Source organism: Nesoenas mayeri (genome assembly GCF_963082525.1).
Source record: "Nesoenas mayeri genome assembly, chromosome: 15".
Lineage (NCBI taxonomy): Eukaryota > Metazoa > Chordata > Aves > Columbiformes > Columbidae > Nesoenas > Nesoenas mayeri.
The window spans coordinates 1,648,685-1,674,456 of NC_137559.1; the positions used below are offsets into that span (position 1 = coordinate 1,648,685).

At 41.8% G+C, this 25,772-nt stretch overlaps 2 protein-coding genes across 2 annotated transcripts in view; one reads left to right on the forward strand and one right to left on the reverse strand.

Moving 5' to 3' along the window:
• Window positions 1-25,772, reverse strand: part of CHLSN (cholesin) — a 103,264-nt gene that overhangs the window by 71,297 nt on the left and 6,195 nt on the right. The gene's annotated exons all lie outside the window — the stretch shown is intronic.
• GPER1 (G protein-coupled estrogen receptor 1) lies at window positions 15,021-16,094 on the forward strand (the record flags this gene model as incomplete). Its single annotated transcript, XM_080354231.1, has 1 exon — window positions 15,021-16,094. One exon carries the CDS (start codon window positions 15,021-15,023, stop codon window positions 16,092-16,094), a length of 1,074 nt encoding a protein of 357 aa, XP_080210357.1.

Sequence of the window (25,772 nt, forward strand, 5' to 3'; positions counted from 1 at the left end):
GAAATAAACCACCTCTGCTGCTGCCATGCAACACACTTGTGTTTCAAATTAAAGTAGCGTTACCAAAGGTCTATGGAAATCTGCAAATACATTCATCTTACTACAGCAAAAGCTGAGAGCCCCTCATGCCGTTGTTATTCTGAGCATACATCTACTTTAGCGCAAGGAAAGAACTTGACGCTTTGGAAATGTTTGAAAACTGCAAAGGTTTACTGTTTCTAAGAGTTGCTTTACGTGATAGATGAGCACCTTACAGTCATAAGGCTCTCTAAAGCTATCCGTTCGGATGTAAATAAATGTATAGAGGTTACGCCATCTGTGACTCTATCCCATCAATCAGCTGCGGAGGAGTCTGGTGTTTCTGGCCGGGTCCAATTTATAATCTCAGTTAGGAAACCCTAACGCAGCGACTTCATGAGGGGATGAGCAATATGTCTTGTAAAGTGCTACGTATATCCTCAAGTTTCACCAAAACAGTCATGAAAAGAGAAAATATTGAAAAAAGAAAAAATTAGATTGTAGGATAAGGTCATAAGTCAGAAATACTCGGGTTTGAGCACGTTAGAGGGAAGGACGGACATGGATTAGCTGGTATGAAGTATTAAGCGTATTTAATTGCAGCCACCCGCACATGAACCACAGTGTGAACTAAAAATTGCCACTTGTCCTCTTCCAAATGCAGAGTGAGACACCAGAGCCAAATAAATACAGCCTGACATTATCACTGTGATTTATTTTAAAACAGAAGCAAAACTTCTATGAGTAATTTAATGGGGGGAATTAATGTCTCCAGCATTAACTTCAATCTTATTTGCCAAACCAGAAATATTTCAGCAGAAGGTACAAGCTGCTGGCAGATATTTCTTTCTTCTGTGATGAACACTTTATTGAATTGGAACAAGCGTTATGCTCGTACTGGCTTCACCACAGCAAAGCTGCAAGCGGCCTGTTGCTTCGTTAAGTTTGTTTGTGCGGGTCATCCTACAGTGATTTTTCGGAAGTTCCCTTTAAAACAGCACACTGAGAAGTTTTTCCTTAAGTCAGAACTGCAATACTTACATTGATTATAAATATACACCTATAGTTGCACTGTTATTCCGCACCCCCCCCCCCCCCAAGTATGTTAATTCTAGGTTGAATGGACTAGTTCTGTTCAGTTTAAATCCCCCCCAAGATGAGGCAATTTAAAAGACACACACTTAGGTTAGAATAACAACATCTAGGTGGAGAGTAAGAATAATATTACCATCATTGTTATTATTTAACAGTAAGGTTAAATAACAGTCTGTGCCTATAAATGAGAGTTGCAACCCAACTGAAGCTATTTCACGCATTCATTGTGACACCCATGACCAATGAGGTCTGAACACATCGATCCCCTCCCCGTGATACTGTGCTTGGCCACCATTGACACGGCACAACATGCAGACCGGTGGCTCCAGAAAGAGAAACCAAGGCGATGCACTTTCTTACGCAATAATGGAATAGACTGCATTAAGTCTAGCGTTCCTCACTTTGCCTTAAATGCTCAAGGAGCAGCTAAATAAAATCAAAATGACCTTGTTACGGTCAAAGATGAACCCAGTGTCAGTACCAAGGCCAGATCCTCAGCAAATTTAACCAAGATTTGGCATCTTGTTTTTCCTGTTCTTTGATGTGAGGCCATAGGATTGCTTGGGAAACCCAAAACTATGGCCTTTGTTTCCTTTGCAATTTCCTCCTATAAAAGTGGAACGTTGCTAAGCTGTCTGAAATTCTCTGCAAGGACAGCAAGTGTGCTTAGTTGGCTGGTGCTGTAGAAGTTGTTGCAAAGATAACGGAGCCCATCACAGCGCCACAGCTGAACTCGGATGTCCAGCCCTGCAAAAGGCCTGATGGGACGAGAAGGTGACGCTGGATGCTCTGGTAGAAGACCTCAAAATGTAAATATTTCTTAATTTCTGGAAAGAACTGCGTGGGGTGATGAGAACAACCTTTCTGCAGATGCTCAAGTGCTTCCACACTCTCCTCTGGCACGAAGTAACTGTCCTTCTGCAGACTAAGCTTAAAAATCTATTGTCAATAGAAGATCCAACCCTGACTTCCACCATTTCCTTCATTTCTGAGATTTCTCCTGAGTATTTAAGAAGAGGTGAAATGTAGAAGCTGGAATTTCGTGGTCTTTAGACAGGAGATAGTGCGGCCGTGGAGCCAAGAGAAGCGGAGAGCATTGCTGCTACTGTTCAGAATTGTTCCGATTTTCCCCCCGGTGCTTCAGTATGAACATGGAACATAATCTAGAAATGAGACTCATCTTTATTTCTAAAGAGATACTTTGAAATTAAAATATAGATGGGGAAACCACGAGTATGAAGAAAACAAAAGGTCAGCCAGTTGACCGCAGTTGGGAGCTTTTGCATGTGTTGGTGTTTTGTGGCTTTTTGTTTTCATTTTGTTTTCTTTTTCTTTTTAATTATCCTCTGCTCTTCAGTTTGAGCACTTCAGTTCAAACGAGCCCTTCTTAGTGCTTCGTATTAAGTCCGCTGAACAGGAACAAAAGCTCTACTTGCATTTGAGATACATTTCCTCACTTAACAAGTCATCAGTGTTTCCTGCGTGATGTTCAGAGCTTAAACCACAAGCAGGGGCTGCCCAGCCAGCTCTGCCCTCCTGCAAACGCCCCTGTAACACCCAAACCAACCACCTCCCTGGTGCATCAGCCCTTCCTCTAGTGGGGTGTCTCCCAAAAGAACCTTTTCTACAAAGGAAGAAACTCTGCGTTTAAAAGGGCACAAAGAACACAGCTGAATCAAAACAGAACCGCACAGTTCTATAGAAATGAAATTAGAATTCTACAAGATTATATAAACACTTAATCAAAGGCACTTCGATAAGTCAACTTTTCTAATTAAGACCAGTATTAGAATTCCAATTTTGAGGAGAGATTAGAACTATCAGAATTATGAAGTGGTGTCAGAGGTAACCACCATAAATGAACTGTCAGCATTAAGACACTGACTTATCTATAATGAACACAGCTTGAAAACATTAATGCATCTTCATGAACTTTTTTACCAATTTAAAGTTATTTTCACTTGAAGAGTTAACATCACTACAATCCCTTTATGGAAAATGCAGTATGTACAACCAAGTATATCACTCTTACTAACGTGGCTGTATAGAAACTCATATAAGGAGTGTGTCACGGTCCTGGCTATGCCAGCTGCACGGTCTGTGTGCATTGTGCCTATAGATCAGCTTTGCCGTCAACGGAACGAAATCAAACCACTAAACTAACACAAAACTGAAATCCTTGGGCAAAATGAAGGATTCTTTCTCCAGAAAACATTCTACACTGTAAAAAATACCAACATGTGTAACTTTTCCCAGTACTGAGGACCATGTGTAATCAGACACGCAAAATTCATTAGGAACAGGGAGTTAAATAGCTTATGTTTAAAAATATCCTTTGTAGCTAATAAAAAGTATGTTATTTTCTGCATCAATCAGTACAAGGTACACAGATATTTTCTTTTTGGAATTGAATTCATTATGCTGTTAGGCGGGCTGTAAAATTTATATATCTATATCTATTCCACTCGTTTTTTCATGAGTACATATTACGCTGTCCTACAAAGCTTTGGGGCTTAAAAAAGGATCTTCCAGACATTTATATGGTACTAGAATTATTATATCAACATATCACAGAGTCATTACAGCTAACAGCCCATCCGTATTACCCTTAAAATTCCCTATTTTCAGGAATTTATAACTCAGCTGTAAAAAATGTTCTTTGCTAAAACTTTATCAATAGGCTTATAACGCACTGGTAATCATTTCCCAAATTCGAGCATGCAGAAGAGCATTATGTTCTGCAGTTTTATGCAACAGCTACAAGTGGCAGCATTATTAACGTATAAAGACGTTTCATGTGAAAACAGTTTGTTCATAACGGTTCTTAAACATCCACATTGATTTTGAACGGGCTCCTCGTGCAGCCTGCAGTTACGAAAGGCTTTTTCCCCCCAACAGAAAGGAAGCAAAAGTAAAACAACGAAAGGAATGCAACTCTTGCCTCATATTGTGATTATCTTTGCGTTTTCCTCAGTCGGCTGCCTTCAAATTATACAAAATTCCCACCCTTGCAGCAATACAGTGAAACCATTTAGTGCTGCAGCCCACACGCCGCAGTCGCCCCGCGTCCTGCCTTCTCCTGTTTTGGTGAAACAGTGAGGAAAAGCGGCTCCATCTCATTGCAGAGCCAATTCCTTCCTCACCCACCCAGCCGACAGCTCTCCCATTCATTCTCAGGGCAAGGCGAGTGTGCTGGGTCCTGGCTGGTGTAATGGAGCTGCAGTAAGGTCCTGTCCGTGTTAATGGAGGGCCAGGGGTTGTGATGAGGGCAGGAACCAGATAAACAATAAAAAGGCAGATTTCTCTGGCTAAAAGTTTGCTTGAAATTCATATCGGAAAATAAAATCCATCCAAAACGGACTATATTTATCCTGACTGCACACAACGCACAAATTAGAGGCATCACAAACTGTACTTTAAAACCTGTTTCACCTTCTGTTTCTGTTTCAGGCTCTATCGAACGGGCAACAAGCACAGTGTGGGAGCAAGGATGACTCCTCACAACATGACCTGGATCAGCTACCCAAGCAAGAACTTGGCTTTCACCTCCTCAGAAGAAATCGAAGCCTTCATAGCTTCTCAAAACATCATATCAAGACTCATGCACTGTTACATCGCCCTTTTTGTACCGACGGGATTAACAGCCGGCATATGTATTTTGATCATTTTCATAAAGAATTACTTGCGGTACAAAGTCATAGAAAACTTAGACTTACTTCTTCTACACTTCACCATCAGCAATATTGTCATGATTTTTTTATCGTTTACTGTCATTACTAGACCTGACTATTTAAACACCACCCACCTCGCATGTACCGTACTGTCGTTCTTTTTCAACTTGGGTTATTTCAATTCTCAGTATGTTCTGCTTCTCATTCTCCTTGTGCTGTTACTCAAGAGGTTTCCGCCCAGGCCTTCTCTCGGCACAGCAACCCAAAGGCCCATCTTGTGTGTTGGATTGGTACTTATTTCTGCCTTCTGTTTGTCGCTGACTGGGGCCGTGCTGGTTGGCACGGGAAACTATCACTTGAGAACAGACTGCCAGTTAGATCCATTATTTGCATGGCCCGAATACGAGATCGTCAAATTCACCTTTGGCTTTGGAATCCCGTCGTTTCTCCAGATACTCTGTTTTGTTGTTCTCTTCGCTAAAGCGGCACCCGCCGAAGCTCCAGCTTTAAAACAGCACCTCCGTACCTACTCTGCTGCGTACATCGTAAGCACAACGATGTTCGCATGCCGTCTGTTTTATAACGTTATGATTCTCCTCAGGACAACATTGAAATTACAGAAGAGCGTCGGAACTCCAAAGAACGAGCTCGTGATGAATATCGCAGAAATCGCGTTGTTCTGCGAGAGCTGTGCCAGTTTGGTATTTATACTTGGTTCTCACAAACCGTGCAAGGATGAAATACTTAAGGTCATACAGAAGTGCCGAAGGGAAAACGCTGCCCACAATCACCTTGAAATACCAGCAACGACAGCCCAGGAAAACGGGCCTCAGTAACACCTGCTGTTCTGAACAACTGTCCATCCATTTCACCTGTTAGTTTGTTGATGGGTTTTGGTTTGGTTTTTCACTCTTTAAAAATAGGATGTTTGTTCCTTCTTTGGAACTCGGACTATCTTACAGCTACAAGCGCTGGAAGGAAAAAGATACTTAGCCTAATATTTGCAGTTATCTATGAGAAAATATGTAGGCTTGAGGTTGTTTGGGGTTTTTCTCATATATACATATGTATATTTAAAGTGCCTATTTTCTGCAAGCTTTATTTCAAAGCCAAGTAGAAAGAAAAGTGCTATTGCCACGCGAGCGTGCTTTTGTAATGATACCAATGCCTTGGCAAAGACGCCAACAACACCAGAGCGGAAAGCAGCTTTGACCCTACAAACTACTTGTTTTTATAACATTGGTAAAGTCCAGTAGCAGCAGCAGTGAAGTATGGCTTAAGAATCCACTATAGTCCTGAAATAGTACGTGATACCACGAGTCTACTGTAGCACTTGTGTTATATATATACACATACACAATCAAACTGAGCATTTCTTCCCTTTTTCCATTTTCCTCTTATAATTTTGTGGTCCTTAAGGTTTTTGTCTGAGTTATTGTGCACATCAAATCAAATTAATGGAAATGCTGGTCCGTAAAGGAAAGCTTCGGGTCCTTTGTGAGGCACTGAACTGGAAAGATCAACAGGATGGCTAATTAAAACTTTGTGCAAGAATTAAAGCTTTTTGTTAACATCCTCTCAGCTTCAACTTTGCATTAAGACTTAGAGCAATTATTGATTTAAGCCATTCTTGATAAGTTCATTCAGAAGCGCAAAGTCGCGTGCCTTGGAAGAGCCACGTTCAATAATATACGAACGAAAAAAGGGCAAAAGCCAGTGCAGGCTAGCGTAACTGAGGCATGTTTTTAAAAAGGCAAACAAAAGCAGAGCCCCATTTCCAAACTGAAGTCAGGGCTCTGCTAGAGACAAGAGAGGAGTGTTATACGTTTAGATGAGAATTCACAGAATCCCAGAGTGTCAGGGGTTGAAGGGACCTGGAAAGCTCATCCAGTGCAATCCCCCCATGGAGCAGGAACACCCAGATGAGGTTACACAGGAAGGTGTCCAGGCAGGTTGGAATGTCTGCACAGAAGGAGACTCCACAACCCCCTGGGCAGCCTGGGCCAGGCTCTGCCACCCTCACCCCAACAAGTTTCTTCTCCAATTTAAGTGGAACCTGTTGTGTTTCAACATGAAACCATTACCCCTTGTCCTACTGTTGGTTGTCACCAGCAGAGCCTGGCTCCATCCTCCTGACACTGCCCCTTTCCATATTGATCCCCAGGAATGAGACCCCCCTCAGTGTCCTCTTGTCCAGCTCCAGAGCCCCAGCTCCCTCAGCCTTTCCTCACACGGTAGATGCTCCACTCCCTGCAGCATCTCGGTGGCTGCGCTGGACTCTCTGCAGCAGTTCCCTGTCCTGCTGGAACTGAGGGGCCACAACAGGACACAAGATTCCAGGTGTGGTCTCCCCAGGGCAGAGCAGAGGGGCAGGAGAACCTCTCTGACCTACTGACCACCCTCTTCTGACCCACCCCAGGTCCCATTGGCTTCCTGGCCACAAGGGCCCAGTGCTGGCTCATGGTCACCTTGCTGTCCCCAGGACCCCCAAATTCATGGGTAAATGGTGGAAAATGTGGAAAAAAATCCATCTGAATCAGAGAAAAAAAAAAACAGCTGTGGCACAGAAGTTGAGCTGTAGATCTGCAGAACCAACGGCCAACACAGGCTGAGGTGGAGGTGCAAATTTTTAAATGTTTTTTACTGTAACCAAATTTGGCCAAGGAATCATCCTACACATTTGGCTTCAGTTTCAGCCTTTCCTCTCATAGAGGTGGGCAGAATGGAAACAACTGGGAAAGCATGTAATTGTACTAGATCTTGGATAAACATGTAGATGTGGACTGCAGAGTTCTAAAAATACAGAGATGTGATGAGAAATGCTCAGGTGACCTGATGGTTTCTGAGAAAAGCCACCGTGATGCTCAAACACTTGCCTTTGGGTGGCACCTGGGTGCTAACAGAGCTGATAAGACTGTTTTGCAGTTGGATGTGTTAGAAAGTCTTCCTGACAGGTTCCACGTCGCTGCAAATCAGCATGGGCTGCTTAACACAGAAATGTGAGCACAATCAACAGGCACATCGCCCACAAAACAGCCAAGTGCATCACTGGAAGAACACAGGACATTTGTTCAATAATACTACAGTATATAGATCTAGTATCTAGGTACACGGGTCTAGTCATAGACATCCAAGTCCTGAAATGTATGGACTATGGCTGCATCACATGCAAATAAAGGGCAATACATAGTCTCTCTATGACCATAAGGACCAACATTTCTGCAAGATGTAAAAATCAGCTGGTGAGATGTCTGCATTGTATTATGTCAGCCAGTCTTCCTGTTCAGTTTGCTGCTGCCAGCATGGACAGATGGATCATTAAAGAACACGGCATATAAACAGACCATTATAGAACCTGGTCAGAGCGGATGGACGTAGGTAAGAGTCGTCTATCTAAATCCAAGAACCAGTTTCGTACTTGTGAAAGGATTTCTCAGCTGGCATCAGAGGTTTTGTTTTGCACCTGGGAAGGGGGAGATTAAACAACAAGGACTGAAGACCAGCCCTGCAGAAAGAAATGTGAAGAGATGAGTTGGAAGAGCTGTACGTCAGTGGAAAAACTGACAGACTGTGTGCAAGAGTGTGTCAGAAGCTGTTTATTCCAATTCAGACAGGATATCGTGGTTTCCACTGTGCTATGGCTAAGTAGGTTATTTTCTAGTATGGGAATTATGCACGAAGGATTCTACTTTATTCACTGCTTCCATATATTTTATATTTGAGGATGAAATAATAAAGATTGTGTTCTGAGTCCTGAGTTACTGTTAATGGTGCATAATAGAAAACCTAGTCAGTAAATGTTGACTCTAGTTAACGTTGACCAGGACCTGGGAACTGGTCTAATGGTGAATAAATCACAATAAGGCACCTGTAAGGAGCCTGAAGGTTCAACATGGGTGGAAAGATGCTTAACGATCCTCTCAGCAAGGCACCCAGCTAGAGCAGAACCATCACCACACAGAGGAGAAACAACCTGCAGGAGCCTTCCAGGATCTGGGAATGAGTAGGTCAGGTCTTGTCCACTACATGTAAGTCTGTGAGTACTCCTGGGTGTAGCTATGGGCTGTTACCTGTGAGACGGGAGGGAACGTACTCGGGTCTCTTCCCCATCCATGGCTACTGTCCCGGAGAAAGAGCCAGCATTTTCTAGATACCCGGTTGTATTGTCATAAAGAAATATCTGCGTACAATGAAAAGACTTCCTGACTAAATAGGAGAGAACGAAGGTAAACAGAAGAGGTTGAAAAATGCAGAACAATAATTCAAATAGGTATGAATATAACTTATAGAAGTGTTTTGTTAAATCGCTCTTTCTAAAGGTACTCAGAGCTTACACTAATGTGCAGTCCTGGAGAAAAATCGACTTGCATCCAGCTGGAATATGAGGGCGAAGAGCCTTGTGTGCAATGGGGGAAGGAACAGAAACAGACCCCAAAATGCACTCTAACATAGTCTGATAGGAGGGAGAAGAGATCAGCTTTGCCTAAGATTAAAAGTAATAACCTTTAAATTATGAATAACTTGAAGCGTATTTTTAAGAACAAAATAAGATCTCCCTGCTCAGAGATGTTTTTCCCCTCTATACCAGCAGCAGCTTTGTTGAACACTCACGGCTTCCAGCTTCACCTCCTTTTGAACAGTGTGTTCCAGAAGAAATAGAGCACATATTTTTATAGGCATGCTGTCAAAATTAACTAAAGGGATCTACTTAAACTCAAAGAAGAATATTTTACTTCTGTACTGGTAATATTCGCATCTTTTTAAGACTGGCCTGCTTTTGGGAAAAAAAAAAAACGTTCCGTAAAAGAGAGAAATGAGCAGGCTGCTGAAGTTTAAGCATTAATTTCTGAGTTGGTAACACGTTTTGGAAGAGAAGAAGCAGAGACCAAGTGCTCATCTTCGCTGAACCAGCTGGCGCAAATCTGATCCTATTGCAAAACAACATCTGAGCTAAAGAGAGACTGGATTGGCACACTTGGGCCCTAACCCGAGCTGCCGCACTCCTAAATGTATCCTGAGCCCGGCCTTAGCTACACTCTGACTTCAAATGTCAGACCCTGAAAGGGCTACAGCTTGATCTTGATTTTGAGGTAGTTGCAGAAGATTTGGTGTAGGGTGAAAGCTCAAATAATTCAGCCAAAGTATGTATAGAACATTTACACCACATATATTGCACGACAAACCGATTCACTAATTGGCTAAAATGAACTAATGTGTTCCGCTTCCACGGTACGAGAGTCCAGGCAGACAGATGTTCAGGGGCTGAAGAAGTCGGTGTCCACACCACCAGAAAGGTGAGATAGAATGTGGAGATCAATCTACTTGCCAAACTTTGTGAACATTACAACAACGTCTGTAATTCCTCTGGAGAGAATTTCAGTAGAGATTCTTATACAATCATTAATTCTCCTGCATATGGTTGGACTGCGCTGCAAGCACCCTCAGGCGATTTTCATTAATGGCAATTCCATGCAATACAGTAAGTCACTTTCTTTCAGCTTTGTACAGCCCAGTCCTGATCTAATTTCTCCAGGACTCCATAGCTTTGTACCCAAAGCCGTTCCACAGAACCCAAGACTCTCAGACCCCACAGGGCTGGTCCCGCTTGTCCCGCTGGAGAAGCGGCCGCGTTGTGGTGGCTCAGGAGCCACGATGCGCTGCAGCTCTTGGGGTCTTCTCTGCTGTCCTCACACCTCCCAGCTTCACTCTCCCCAGCTCCCACCCCTTTTGCAAGGCAACATATGTTGAAATCTGCTAAATCACATAGACTATCTAAATTACATAGAATATCTTCTATTATACCCCACTCTAAACCTCTTGCTGCACTTAAGTACATCATAGACAATTACACTAGTGTTCCTTAAAGGCTCTGCAGCATTAGACACGTTCATGGAGATATATACAGTGGTTTAGAGGCTGACTATTCCAGATTTAAAACCAAACTGCTAGATTGAGGTGTGACGTTGTATGAATGCTGTTGCACAGGCTGTTTCCACGCACGTTCTCAGCAACAATCAAGATAAGGTAGGACAGGCGGAACCATGGTGCTTAATGCTGGCACAACCCTCACTAGGTATGGATCATTAGGGCACTCCCTGGAAGGTCCCATGGAACATCAGCAACTGACCGGGAAAGAGAACGGGCACAACGTTCAGCAGCTGCTTGAATGAGTTTTAAGCACTTTATAGATTCTGGAAGCGATGAGCGGTGAGATGAAGACAGATTAATCAGTAACGATAATCTGACTGCATAAACAAGAGCCCGAAGATGATGTCATCTGGTTTAGGAAACAGGATTTGGAGAATTCACATGATCATCTCATAAAATATTTAGTGAAATACAGAACTCGCTAATTACGATATAATAATGCAATATCATAATATTAGATTTGGCCTCTCATGCTTCACATTTCTACTAGCAGGGAAAACTGATACTTTGTGTGTGTTTCAAAAGAGATTTTCCTAACGATTCTGGAAGTGTGGCAAAGTGACATTTCTTACCACAAACTCCAACAAGAAAATCAGCACTCCGAATTACACATTTTCATAGCAAATCGGTTGATATTCACGGCTAGAAAGACAAGGACAAACGGACCAGCTGATTTTCAAATCCAGGCCCCCGTAATTGCAAACAACTGACACCCAGGAGCATAAAGGAAAGTAAAACATCCTTCTAGCCCTGAAGAGATCAGTGCAAGCTCTGAAGGACAGAACGAAGTGCAGCAAAGCCACATGATCCACAAACAAAGACTCTTTATAACCCTCTTCTTCAGTACAGCAAAAAATTAAGACATTCAAAGCTGGTATCACGAGATGTTTCTAACGTTACAGTTATTCCAGTCCTGTTTGTACATTTCTCAGAACACTTCAGGCTCCCTGTCCTCACAACCCTGGAAAAGCCACCCAGAAAACTTCACCCGCGCTCGTTTGCACAAACTTTCTTTTAAGGTAAATAGACTATTCCAAAACTATTTATGAAGAGTCATTGTATAAGAACATGTCAAAAAACTGCTTTAGTAACACTGCCAGAGCCCTGTGTTCCTATGCACAGCACATGGATAACATTAAATCAGCAAGGGCACTAACAGGCAAAGTCCCTTCTACTCCCAGAGTCACCTGTGGGAAGAACTTTTGCTTCGCTTTTCTACGGATGAGACCTTTTAATAATCTAAAAATATTTGACCACTGTAATTGAGCAATAAATCCACCATAGTGACATGTCAATCGTTTACTCCACACTTGTGAAACTGTAACATTGTCTTCTTGAAATCCGAAGTGCCGCGATCCCATTTGTCTCGTTCCAGCAGCGGCCGAACGCGGCATCGACCTCCAGCAGATGTTAATGGCACAACATTCGGGTACCCAATGAATAGTGTCTAAAGCAACCTACACAACCTACACAAATGAACACAACCTACACAAATGAACACAACCTACACAAATGAACACAACCTACACAAATGAACACAACCTACACAAATGAACACAACCTACACAAAGGAAGCGTTTCTTTTCCGTAAGAAAGGTTTAACTCGCTTTCCGTTCTCGCAAGCCCGGCCACCAGTAGGTGGTGTTTGTGGAAATGGCAAGTGGGTTTTTTCCCTCCTACAGCCCAAATGCAAAACTCCACCTGCAACACTGGTGTTCTTATGCAAGACTGAGGCTCCCCGTTCTTCCCAAAATAAGCTGATTTTATCCGTGGGATTTTGAGCTGAGCAACACTAAGTGCGAGGATGATGACGCACCCCTGAAAATTTAAATACAAACGGGCAAAACAGGATCGACTTGAAGGTAGGAAAACTGAAATGTATATTGCCAGTTTAGCAAAGGATCCTTCTCGGCTGCTGGATTCCTCTCGGACAAATGCTGCTCTTTAGATTGTCCAAAGGCTTTTAAAATATACATACAAAGTAATAATTCCTGCTGTGTATGGTATGTCGAATATGCTTAGTTACAATTTGCAAATAAATGTCTTAGTTATTGATCAGCTGAGCCGCAAGTCTGAGCAGACGATTTAAGGTGAAAACACGCCAGAGGCAGAAAGGACGGCAAAGTGAACATTAGGCAAAGTAAAACCAGCAAATACGACAGAAAACATGCTGCCTAGTTCTAATAAAAAAGAAACCAGCAGAAACAGGGTTAATTCCAGCCTTATAAGGCTGTACAGCAGCACTTCAGCTGCACACAAATTAGAACAACCCTGGGAATCTATAAAGCTTGTTTTATTGCCAAGGACATGGAGCAAGGTCTGCATTTGGCTGTTGTAAACTACCCTTTATTTAAGACGTTTTAAAACAGAAGAGACTTTGATGTGATTTGTTTTTTGCCTCTGGACGGTCAACAGGTGCCGTTCACCGCAGCTTTGGGCACCTAAATACGAGTCTTTACTGATGTCGCCGCATCTATGGAGCCCGAGCAAGAACCAGCCCCTGCGCTCTGGGGGAAAATCAGCTCTGGAAAAAGGGAATTAAGGTAAAATAAAAGCGTTTTACAGTACGTGATTACCTGCAATGCTTGTAATTGCTTGGCTTTTGGTGGCCTTTCAGATGTAATTAAAATTTGACCACAGATCGACCTATTTAAATCAATTGCTTAGACTGATAATTTACCTTTTATTGTATTCAAAGCAGATTTATTGCCTTACGCTAAAATAAGACAATGGCACATCAAAGACAACAGTTCACCCAGGACTTCCACAACTGCTTGAAACAAATACCGAACTTTCTTCCAATAAGTGTAATTTCATATGGTTATTTTTGCATAAGGATTTACAGCATGAAAGTGATTCAAGACATAGCAACAGCTCCTGTGTATTTATGGCCATTTCATTGAGAAGTAAAAACTCCAGAACAGGTCTCTGTATTTATCTGCTACTTCTGATAACTCAGATACATTGAAGCAAACTCAGAGCTAAATTTCTGACCTAAACCATTCTAATACTCCTACTCCGTTAGTGGTCTGGGGCTCCTTCTCTCGAAGACTTTACATCAATGGGATTTAAGTCATTAAAATGTGTAAATATGCATGAATTTTACTAGTAAACAATTTCTTTTTTTAATATGTTTTAATGTAATTAAAATCAAGGTCTTTGTAGTACGGTGGAGATGAAAGCAACTAAAAATATGTCAAATTTAACACAAAATACCCTGGCTTATCATTTTCTTGCTGTCTTATTTGCTTGGAGTGTCTTATGTTTGTTTCTTCCTCTCCTTTTAAATGAAATTCTAGCAATGCTTCAAGCTCACAGCATTCAGCATTTATAAGTAAACAGATAACTGGTATTTTCCATTCCCAGCCGGAAGTCAGTGCAACATAATTAATCACAAAGCAAAGCAGATCGAGTCTAATAATGTTGGTGTAAATCAATACGCTGCTCGTATTACCCTCATGTCTAAAACCTGCCTTTTCCTTCCCACTGGAAGCAGAAGGAACCGGCTGCTTTTCATCCCTGTTGCCTTCTCAGCCACAGACTCTGCTGCTCAACAGCCTTGCAAGATGCTGATGAAATAGAGAGATTTAATAGACAAAGCAGTTTTGCTTCAAGAGGCTGAACTCCTATGATTTTCTATATTTCGACATTTCCCAACACCAAATCCCTGAATAGTGCACAATTTTTAACAGATCTGCCCTCACGATATATTATTATCTAGAACAAATGTCTTTTAATCAAACCTTTGCGTGTGTATATATATATATATATATATATATATTCAAAGGTGATGTTTCCCACAGGCTCGGCTGTGTCTGCTGAGTCCATTGCAGCACATGGTACAATAATGCAGGAGTGTGAGATTAATCGTTTTCCGCTTGCAAATTGCAGGTCCAAGGATGTTCATTGATTATCAAAAGCAAACCAATGGAGCTGAAATCCCACTGCCCTCCAGCCCGCATGAGGAAAGGCTGCTGCTGAAAAGCTTTTAATAACGAGATCCAAGTACCAGAATGGTAAAAAGATTCCTACGTCATCCTAAGGCACACAGGAACTGCAAATTCACTCATTCACCATATATAGTGTCCTGTAAAGAAATTTAACTATTTGCTACTGTTATATTTCAGTCAATTTTCAGTCTAATTAGACTTGTAACAAACCTTAATTTCCTATACGAGAGCGTACATCATCTTGCATTCCAGTCAAAATGCTTGCTATGAACTTAGTTGAAAACAACCCCAAATCTGATTTGTTTGGCATTACCACCAAACTGTGAGTACTAATATCTTTTCTGAAGATATTTTAACCATGGAAACTTTTTCTGCCTCAATATCACCCGTTATATGTAACGGCACGACTTTTAACCTAAATGCATCCCATTTGTGTAACGAAAGCCTGTCTTCTAGACTAGCTGATAAATCAGAACACCAACAATATGTTATTGGTCTTTTCTTATCATGCCTTTACACGATATTTCTTTTTCCTATTGGTTTTGTAGGAAACATTCTGATACTGGTTGTCAATATAAGCTTTCGTGAAAAAATGACTATTCCAGACCTTTACTTCATAAACCTCGCAGTGGCTGATCTCATTCTAGTCGCTGATTCTCTCATTGAGGTTTTTAACCTTGACGAAAAGTATTACGATATCACCATTATTTGTACCTTTATGTCTTTGTTCCTTCAGATCAACATGTATAGCAGCATTTTCTTTCTGACATGGATGAGCTTTGACAGATACATAGCACTGGCCAAAGTCATGAGGTCCAACATATTTCGCACTATGCAGCACGCTCGCTTGAGCTGCGGGCTCATATGGATGGCGTCCATTTCTGCAGCGCTAGTTCCATTCACGGCCGTGCATTTACAGCACACCGGAGAGGTCTATTTTTGTTTTGCAGATGTAAAGGAAATCCAGTGGCTAGAAATAACCTTGGGGTTTATTATCCCCTTTGTGATCATCGGGCTTTGTTACTCGTTAATCGTGCGGGTTCTGATCAGAGCCCACAAGCACAGGAGCCTCCGGCTGCGGCGACAAAAGGCTCTTCGAATGATTTTTGTTGTCGTCTTGGTTTTCTTTATCTGCTGGTTACCTGAAAATGTCTTCATTAGCGTCCAACTCCTCCAGAAGAAAAGCGAGCCCGTCTCCTCAAGCAGCCCATCCTTCAGGCACGATTATCCTTTAACAGGACACATTGTGAACCTGGCAGCTTTTTCTAATAGCTGCTTGAACCCCTTAATTTACAGTTTTCTAGGAGAAACCTTCCGAGACAAACTGCGGCTGTACATCGAGCAGAAGACGAAAATGTCAACGCTGCATCGCTTCTGTCAGGCTGCCCTAACGTCTGTCATTCCCGACAGCAACGAGCAATCCGAAGTCTGACTGAGTAGCGCTTGTATCAAACACATGACTGTGAAGCTGTGCAAATAGTGAACAAAATGCTTGCTACTAACAGAAAAAAAGTGCATTTGTGTGTATATATATATATAGTATCACTCCGAGTATCGAAAGTTTATATTCAAAATGTTTTTATGACAAGACTTTAATGTAGAACAATACGTTTTAGTCAGATTAATATTTAATTATGAACAGGATTATTAAAAGCTGAGCACTGAAGGAGCTTAATTTTGTATGACACATGTATGAATGACAATAGAGAAGAAAATGTTATCGAGTTAGGAAGACTCTAGATGTAACCCGATTATCAGAGATGCTACTTTGCTGGTGTATAAAAGATACTTCCACTGAAATAATGAAGCTGCTGTAACAGTGGGGGAAAATCATTACAACACATTGATGTGGAGATGCAGAAAACATTGATTTCGTTTTTCATCCAAATATGTTAAGATAAATGACTTTGCTTAGAAGAACTACATAGTACTATCGTCACTGTATTCTAGCGTGTCTTCCACGGTTAACATTTTTTTTAATCTTAATATAATCTAGCACACTGGTGAGTTTTGTCTCATAAATGTAATCTACTGTTTACATCAGCGCTTAATCAGAACTGAAGTAATCTGTAACTATATTGCTCATCTCAAAGAGGTTCACAGAAGCAAAATTTAATGCATTATTCTATCTTAAGTATTGCCCAAGACAATCTTTCCCAGGACAGACATAATTGGGCCTTCCGTCAAAAATGCCAGTGCACATATACAGCCATGCATACCTGCCTTCAGATTTAAATGCGGGTCGTACGAGCTCTCTTTACACTTAGCAGACCCATTTGATGGCCAGGACAAAATGCTGTGGCTTGGAACAAAAGTCGAGTTCTGCAAAGGAGTATGAAAATTGCTTAGGAAAATGCCAGAAGCCTCAGCTTGTAGAAGGAAAGAACTTACGTAATGGGGAGCGTGATGAGCTGGGATCAGGTCTGCACTTCGTGCACCGTCCATCCCATATCCAGAAACCACTGGCCTTTCAAGATTTTAAGATGCACATTGGTTGCTTAGTTCATTTGAAGATTAATTAACTAAGAAAACAAATGTTAGCACCACGTACTTGAAAACAATAGTTTTTAATTTCTGCTAGAAAATACTTGGGGTTTAAATGTGAATGATGTTCAGCAGAGGTTACTGCTGAACTTGTGCAGGGGAAGCTGGAAAGTTCCTAGAGACTGGTGTGCAAAATCATTAAAGCATCACTTGCTCCAGCTCTGAAGTTGACAAACTCATTTCACCTCTGTGCTCAACGACGGAAGCACCAGAAATTCGCAGAATAACATGTGCTGTCCTGTTTTCAAATGTCATATATGAATTAATTAGCACATGAACAGATTTTAAAGGATGTTAAAGTGCAGACACTTCAAACAATGACTAGAGTTACTAAGCAATAAAGAAAACAGTGGAAACAACAATTCCACTCATATTTCTCACGAAGTACTTAAGAGTTTCCTAGTGGAAGTTTTGGCCACAAAAGACGTGACCTATAAACAGAGAGGCCACAAGACGATGGCTGAATGTGAAGTAGACAACCCGAGATTCCTGCAGCTGGAATAGGGAGTGCAGGGTGGCGCGGGCAGCGGCTGCTGCTGGCTGGTGACTGCCAAGCACAGTCCGACGACAGTGTCATTTAGGCATAGCTTTGCTGTACAACACCAGCTACAACTTATTCCAAGAAAGATGCAAGTATGGCCATGGCCCCTCCGCATAGAACAACTTTCTAAACCGATGTGTCATCGTGCTACATCGCCCAGAGCCCTTTTTCCTCGTTGTTTTCACTTTTGGAATTAGCTATAATTACTCATATCCTATTGACTGCCCACGTACTTTAACCATACATTGAAAGATGGCTATTTCAGACAACATAGAACTGAAGGAATGGATCATTCCCTTGGCAATGCCATTCCATGAAGTAAGACACGTCTTAGCGTACAGATACATTAGGTTGGTGCGATCTTGCCGGGAATAAAGAAGTTATTTGGGATTGCAGGAATACACTTTCCCAATTGGGGCTGTTGCTTGTTTTGTTTTGATGAGAGTAAACTTTCTCTTCCTCCTCCCTTCCAATGCAGGAATGTGTGTTTTGCCCAAGGCTACGCAGGAGCCCTTTCATCACCCCTGTGGATAACAAATCAAGAAAGTGTCTTTGCTCAGAAGCTTCTAACAATAAACAGACAGAGCAAATGCCTGCTCAGACAAGCTATGGAATGGTTTCTACACGATCGTATTCAGGAATATCCTGATATCACAGCAAAATCTAGGAAAGATCCAACTATTATAGGATGAAGAAAACAGTACTTACTCAATCTCAAACAACCTGTTCCACATTTCAACCCAAATATTCTAAGCTACCCGATGAGTTTCCTCCTGTTGATATTTCGGTACAGGTTTATGACCTGTGCCTGAAATTACTAAAGCTAAACATACCAGTCACTTCAAATAAATCAAAAGTCCTCTCCCAGGTGAAAAAAGGGCACACTCCTTCCCAACCTTTTCCTTTTTAAACACTAACACAGCAATGCCATACACCTTTCATGTATTTGTATATACAACCTGCTTTCTGCAGCCCAACATCTTGCACAAACTTGTTACCGCAGCTTATCCGTGAACCAAAAGCCCTGTGCTTTATGTAGCTTTCTTAAACATTAAAGCGCGTGATCATCAATAAACAAAACCCTTTCTGGACCAGAGAGGAAATGAGAAAAAGAACCATGATAGAACCACTTCACTTTCTTCTCTGGTCTCCCACAAGCTGTTTAATTTAAGGGAGGGATTCCATACGCCTTTCTGAAATGCCGGACTGATGACAACTATGAGGTTTAAAAACCTGTTTATCACAGATACAGCCTATTACAGCAAAGGCTCTAAGGATCAGCTCTGCAGGCGAGACCAGTTTAGTGTTGGGAAAAGCACACAGGGATGGAGGAAAAACAAGAATAAAGTCTAAAAATCTCTATGAAAGAATCCTTGAAATGGTGAACTGCATTTGAAACCACCACCTTAACACACACACAACGTCATGAATGCACAGAGTATTATTTAATATCTAGAAACAAAATAAACTCGAACAGCACAAGCTGGCACCAGCCTGAACCTCCACCGACCCAAAGCCTCAGTTTTCCCTCAGCTGTGTAAAGAGACGTGAAAAAGAGTTATCTGAGACCATTTTAACACGTGAAAGAGATGCTGTAACTTTGCATCCTTTGAACAGCTTGAGGAGACAAAATGTACCGACCACGAAGGCACAACATCCCCAGCCAGAAAAAGCCCAGTCAGCCTCAAAATGAAGTTTGGTTAATTGATGACAGGCATTACATGATGTGAGGGGGAATGTGGCAGGAATTGGAATCAATGAGTCAGGAGATCAGATTCTGTGCAAGACCAACAGAATATGGGCGAGACGCAAGAAAAGTCCCCCCTCCCTTCAAAGATAAGGGTTTGATTTTCATTTAAGGGATGTTATCCCTCCCTTCTGCTCCAAAAGTCATACCTTATCCATTCAGGCCATCAGACAACTATTTAAACTTTCATCATAGAAGAGCACAGGGCCAAATTCATTGTTTAATTCAATTGATTGGGCCACATCTTTGCAATAGAAGTTCAGGCTTACATTGCCAGTTACATCTAGAGCAGCCCATCAATACACAGACCGAGCTATTCCTCCCTCAGTGACTGTCTACGTTAAGAAATTATTATCATTTTTACATTCTGTTTAAAAAATACAGCACAAATAAACCATTTCCACCTTGGAATTGCACTTTATCTTTTCATGTTAAATCCGCAACAAGAGCTGATAAGGAACAAGGTATTTTTAAGTCACAAATGCAGCCCATCCTTCCTGTATCCCCAGGCCGTGCTGCCTGGAGGTGAACTGCGGTAAGTGCCCTGTGCTGTGTCTGAAAGAGACACCCGCTGGATTTGAAAACCTCACCAGCCTCCATTCATATTCATAATTTAGGTGGCCTTCCTTCAGCAGTATTGTCCAAACTATTTATTCCACATTGACATATGATACACCGAAATTTTTAGCCCTTGGCTCTTGGCTTCCTTTTAGACTCCCATTCCATCATACGGAGCAAAACACGGCCAGGAGCTCAGAATAAACACTGCGGAGCGGGGCAGCCACCCAAGACGACAAGGGAAGAGCGGAGCCTTCTCAGGACTTCACACAGGGCAGGATCAGCTCATTCCTTCCAACTCGGCCTCGTATCCACTATTTTTCACATACACGCACTGAATTCCACTATAAAATTTAGTGATTGTCCAAGTTCCACAAAGTCACCTGTTTACGATGGCTCCTGAAGTTGCTCGACCCTGGTGATAAAACCGTGCCCAAGTTGCTAACCTGTTTTCTGAAGTTGTTTGAACAGTCTGCTGCAGTCATAGACAGAAGTTTTCAAGTTCTGAACTAACAAGCTACTGAACTATTCACTGCCAAAAAGTGAAACCTTAACTTTTAAATATAACTACTCTAAATAGGTATTTAATGCAACAGAGTAAGCCTTTCCAAAGCAGCAACTCTGCTTACCAGTCCCAAGCCACTTGACAGTAGCATAACAGCAAATAAGATTTTCTTCCTTTCATTCTCTCTCCCTTCACAACTACAGAAGAGAAACAGCCTCTACCTGGCTACAGAAACCTTCTAACTCCTGTGTTCCAGTGCTTAGGAGCTAAGCACACCCAGCAAATTCAGACAGAAAGCAAGGCAAGAACTCACTTAAATGATGTGACGATATCCCAAACATCCATCTGACCACTGAGTAGCAAGACAGGATACAGATAGTGACACCTGCGGGAACATCATTGATAAACTCGCTTGGCTTTCAAATACATAAAGTCAGAAGAATTACTTCTGATATTAAAAGCTTAATACTCTCGGAACAGTGAGAAACGTGACAGGGTGTTTTCTTACTCTAATGTCAAGCTGCCTGGTGGTGAATGTCCCTGTTGAGGCACAAAGTTGGTGGCAGAGCTGCTGCTGAACACTCACTGATCCCCCAGAATCAGCCCAGCACCAGGGGTCTGTGAGGAGCCGTGGAAAGCTGTCCCTGTCCCCACCTCCCTTTGTGCGGTTCTTGACTCACAGGTACTCAGTGAGACCTTTTGGGTCTTGGACAGAAAGTTTTGTTACAAGACCTATAGGATCAGGACAGTCAACCACTCCTATTAGAAGTCCAGACTAGACCAGGACTTAAATTCCAGAGTGTCAGGGGTTGAAGGGACCTGGAAAGCTCATCCAGTGCAATCCCCCCATGGAGCAGGAACACCCAGATGAGGTTACACAGGAAGGTGTCCAGGCGGGTTGGAATGTCTGCACAGAAGGAGACTCCACAACCCCCGGGCAGCCTGGGCCAGGCTCTGCCACCCTCACTACAGGCGTCCAACTGGACTCTGCCCCATTGACCACGACTCTCTGGCTTCTTCCCTTCAGCCAGTTCCCAGTCCACCTCACTACCCGGTCAGCCAGGGTGCACTCCCTCAGTTTAGCTTTGTAAAGAAGACACCATGTTCTAAATGAAACACAGTAAGCTTGCCATGAAAGCAAACAAAAACCCCACAAGTTTATTAAAAACACCTCAAGAAAAATCAGAGCTACAGACTTAGGTGTAAGAATAGCCATGTGATGGGACTTTTATAATGAAATAGGAGAAACTTGCCTATTCTAAAGGCAGCTAGAAGAAAAAAGAACCAGCCAATGAGGTCCATGAAGGCTCCAAAGTCCACTATGAGTCCACAACAGCCATGAACAACTTCAATCAACTTTGTATTCTAGTTCAGTATAACAGTTCTGTAATGACTTCGTTATTTTACAGCTAGGTAAATACAAGTAGTTCCCATTTATGATTCAGCACATAAGGCAGGGGTAGGATAGAACGGCCGTTTTTAAGTATGTGGTAAAAATACAAGCCTGTAAGATTTTCTGTTCTCTTTAACACAACGTCTCTGCTCTTTTCTAAGCGATGCAGCTCTAAGTCTTCAGTACATTGTCCAAGCAGTTCTGATTCAGTTCAAACTGTAAGTCGGTGGGAGCAGAGCTTTATCTTCCCTTATGTACTTATTCTGTTTGCAAAAGCCTGGTTTACAGATGCCGATTATTAAGATAATGCTGGGAAATTAAATAAAACATTGGTTGAGGATCTGTTTGATGTCCGACAGAACTCTTGGGGGATTCAATTAGAAATAGGCAAATGCATTCAAAGAAAGGTTCCGGTTCTTTAAGCAAGAGGTTTCCCTGGTAAATACCTTCATGCTTGGACCCTCCTTATTCCAGGCAGCTTCTCAAAGTCACAAGGTTCATTTTCTGTTCTAATCACCTGTTGGATGTGACAGACAAGCGCTTTACAAGACTTTATTAAGCTGTGTGGCTTTGATCTAATACTCAAGAGCCATTTTATCCATGCCGTAATTTATTAGTTAACATACATAAATACACACTAATCTTTCGTGTGTTCACAGTATTGATCTAAACACAACAGGTATTTTGGAGGAGGAAAGTTCTGGTGAAATAATTCTAGTTTCTCATTGATAGTGTGGAAGCAGCCATCCTCCCCCTTTTATCCTGTCCAGATTATTGGGTTTTTAATCTATTCCATCAACACACAATAATGTGTATTTTATAAAAATCCTTATACTAGAGTCCCATGTTATTTAAAAAAGCAGGAGCGTTCTGCCAAGGACGGGAAAACCACTGCTTTTTACAATAAACATGTTTTAAATATCCAATACTGGATTTTTTTAAAACAAATTAACATTAACAAAATAGTACCAAGAGCAATAAAAGGAAGTAACAAATCCACAAGAATCAGGCTTGCATTAATCCATTATACTGTACACACTTCCAAGTTACAAGCCCCGTCAAGAACAAATGCCTTCGAGTGCCCGTTCCTCTGCTCATTATCCTATATCAGAATGCAGCAAACATTGATCCTTTCAGGCTTGCAACTGAACTTCTAGCCAAGTGGAACGTGGTTTGTGAATTCAAACACGTTATGGGACTTGATTTTTTTTTTTAACGGAAGCTCTAAATCTTTTGAGGTTTTGTGCCAAATTCTCTATATTCAGTAATTTGGGCCTTTTCCAGCAATTTTTATTTACGATGCCTCTCTCCGTGATGCATTAGAAGGCATTAATGTAGAAATGAAAAACACTCACACTTGACAAAGGACAGCAAAGAGTGTTGTCCCTGGGCTGGCGCTGGGTGACACACGGTCAGGCGGCCTCTGCTCCTTCCTCCAACAACCGCTCACAGGCGGTTGTTACTCAACAAATTCAGCCCACAAGCGGGAATCTTGTGCTGAATCTTAATTTTGTGGAGATATTTGCAGCTTAGTCATGAAACAAGAACTTCTGCTGGAAACCTAACAAGGTCGCACCTCGGAGTCGAGAGGAAACATCAGGTACATGTTCCAAGAAGAGAAAGAAGAATTTCCCCCCTTAATAGCAATGAAAGGACGGTTGTGTTTCACCACCAAATTCACCATCACTTTAATACCCTGGTTATATCAATGAAAGTGAGGAATTAGCTTTGAGTGTACACAGATTAAGGCAAATACCCGCAATTAGCATGAAATGTGCTGGTTAATATGTAATGAAGGATGCACAACTCCTCTAAATAAAAGTAAGACATACACCACATCTTGTTTATACCAAACACAGTTGGGGACGTGAGCCTTTCGCCTGGGAAAACCATCTTCAAAGTAGCAACTGTTTTCCCAGCTGTGAATGCTCTTTCCTGGGAAATCTATTCCTACCATTACAAAAATAATTTTCAAAGGAATGTAAAATTATTCAGCCTAATCTATGCATATCCGTATTTCAGGCACTGTTTTGTACCTCCTTAGACATGCCTGTTGACAAAAGGCCTACTATCCTCTATAAACACTATGTGGTGTCGCTAGCAAATTTACCTCTTTTTAAAAATACATCAATTTATGGTCGATTTAATACAATAATTTAAAGACTATCAATATTCTGATGAAAAAGTGGTAGCAGGAAACTAATGTTTCAGTTGCGTGTTCTTTTTATTTGCTTTTTCCTAATTTGAAAAATGTTGCGTAGGTTATAAGAAAGCAGACGAACCAAGTAGGATCTCACACAATAAGTCAAATGCCAAATGGGTTTATAGCTTCATAATTTTTTTTCAGCTATTAAAAGGCCATTCTGCAGTGAGGCAACCAGAAGCCAATGGGCCAGCAAACTTGTTTCTTCATGCAAGAAAGAAAAAATACAAATAAAACAAGAATAAACATTCAACTGAAAGGTGGCCCGAAGAGAAATAGACCCAATATTGCAATTACAGACTGACCAAAACTACAGAATCCCAGAGTGTCAGGGGTTGGAAGGACCTGGAAAGCTCACCCAGTGCAATCCCCCCATGGAGCAGGAACACCCAGATGAGGTTACACAGGAAGGTGTCCAGGCGGGTTGGAATGTCTGCACAGAAGGAGACTCCACAACCCCCTGGGCAGCCTGGGCCAGGCTCTGCCACCCTCACCCCCAACAAGTTGCTTCTCATCTTTAAGTGGAACCTCTTGTGTTCCAGTTTGAACCCAGTTTGACCCTCTTATCCTTGATATGACTTGAGATGGCACCAAGGAGAAGTCGTTCCATCAGTTTCCCAGGGAGGGAGGTGAGGCTGACCGGTCTATAGTTACCAGCAGACCAAAACCACCGCACTGATATCCATACTGACATTTAACTACCATTCTAAGATACAGCAATCGCCCTCCCTTTGTCACCAGAAAATCACGAACTGCTGAGGTATCTTTACATCAAAGTGTTGGGGGAGATGGAGGGATGGAAGGAGGATGGAGGATTGTGTCGCCTTCTCTTTGTAACATGGACAAAACTATTTGCATGCTAGAGATATTTTAGAAACGGTCAAAACAGCCAGTACAAGATTCTTATTTTCAGAAGTTACGCTTAAAAAAAATTAATTCTTTTCCTTTCTATCAATATTGGTTTTCAGGGTTGGTTTTCTACATATTTCTTAACCAAACAAAACCAACCACAGACATCACCACTGCCTACCACAGAGGGTTAAGCTAGTAAAGCAAAGCTAAACAAATGCAGGAAGAGTTGATAGTGAAATTGTAACGCAAGCAGTTTCCAAAACGCTTTTTTAATGTATATAATATACCATGAAAATTGGTAGCCTGGTAACTGGCAGGAAGCCCAGCAACACCACACTAAGTTATCACTTCACAGCATCTTTTTAGGATGGGAAAACACAAAAGTTATTTTGATGGTTATAAGAGAAGCTTCTCATTTATTTAAAATAAAAAATACGGAACAATAAAGGATTACTGAGTTTATTTGCAAGTCATCCACAACTCATTATTTCAACAAAAGGCTTTGGTATGAATGAGTGGGTTTGTCAAATAATAAATACACTTTCTGATGATAGCTTTACAGTATCTGCTTGGTAGGTTTTGTAGCATGAATGTCTGGTTTGCATTGATTGAACAGTCAAATTACTGCCCTGGTTACCTGGTTAGAGGCAGCATTAGAGATCCCATCAAAGTAGCATTGCCAGCCATTGCACCAAACTCGTGCCAAAGCCTTTATCTCCACAGCTTAAAGATCATTTTATGGGATCTTCCACCTCTACAAGCAAACA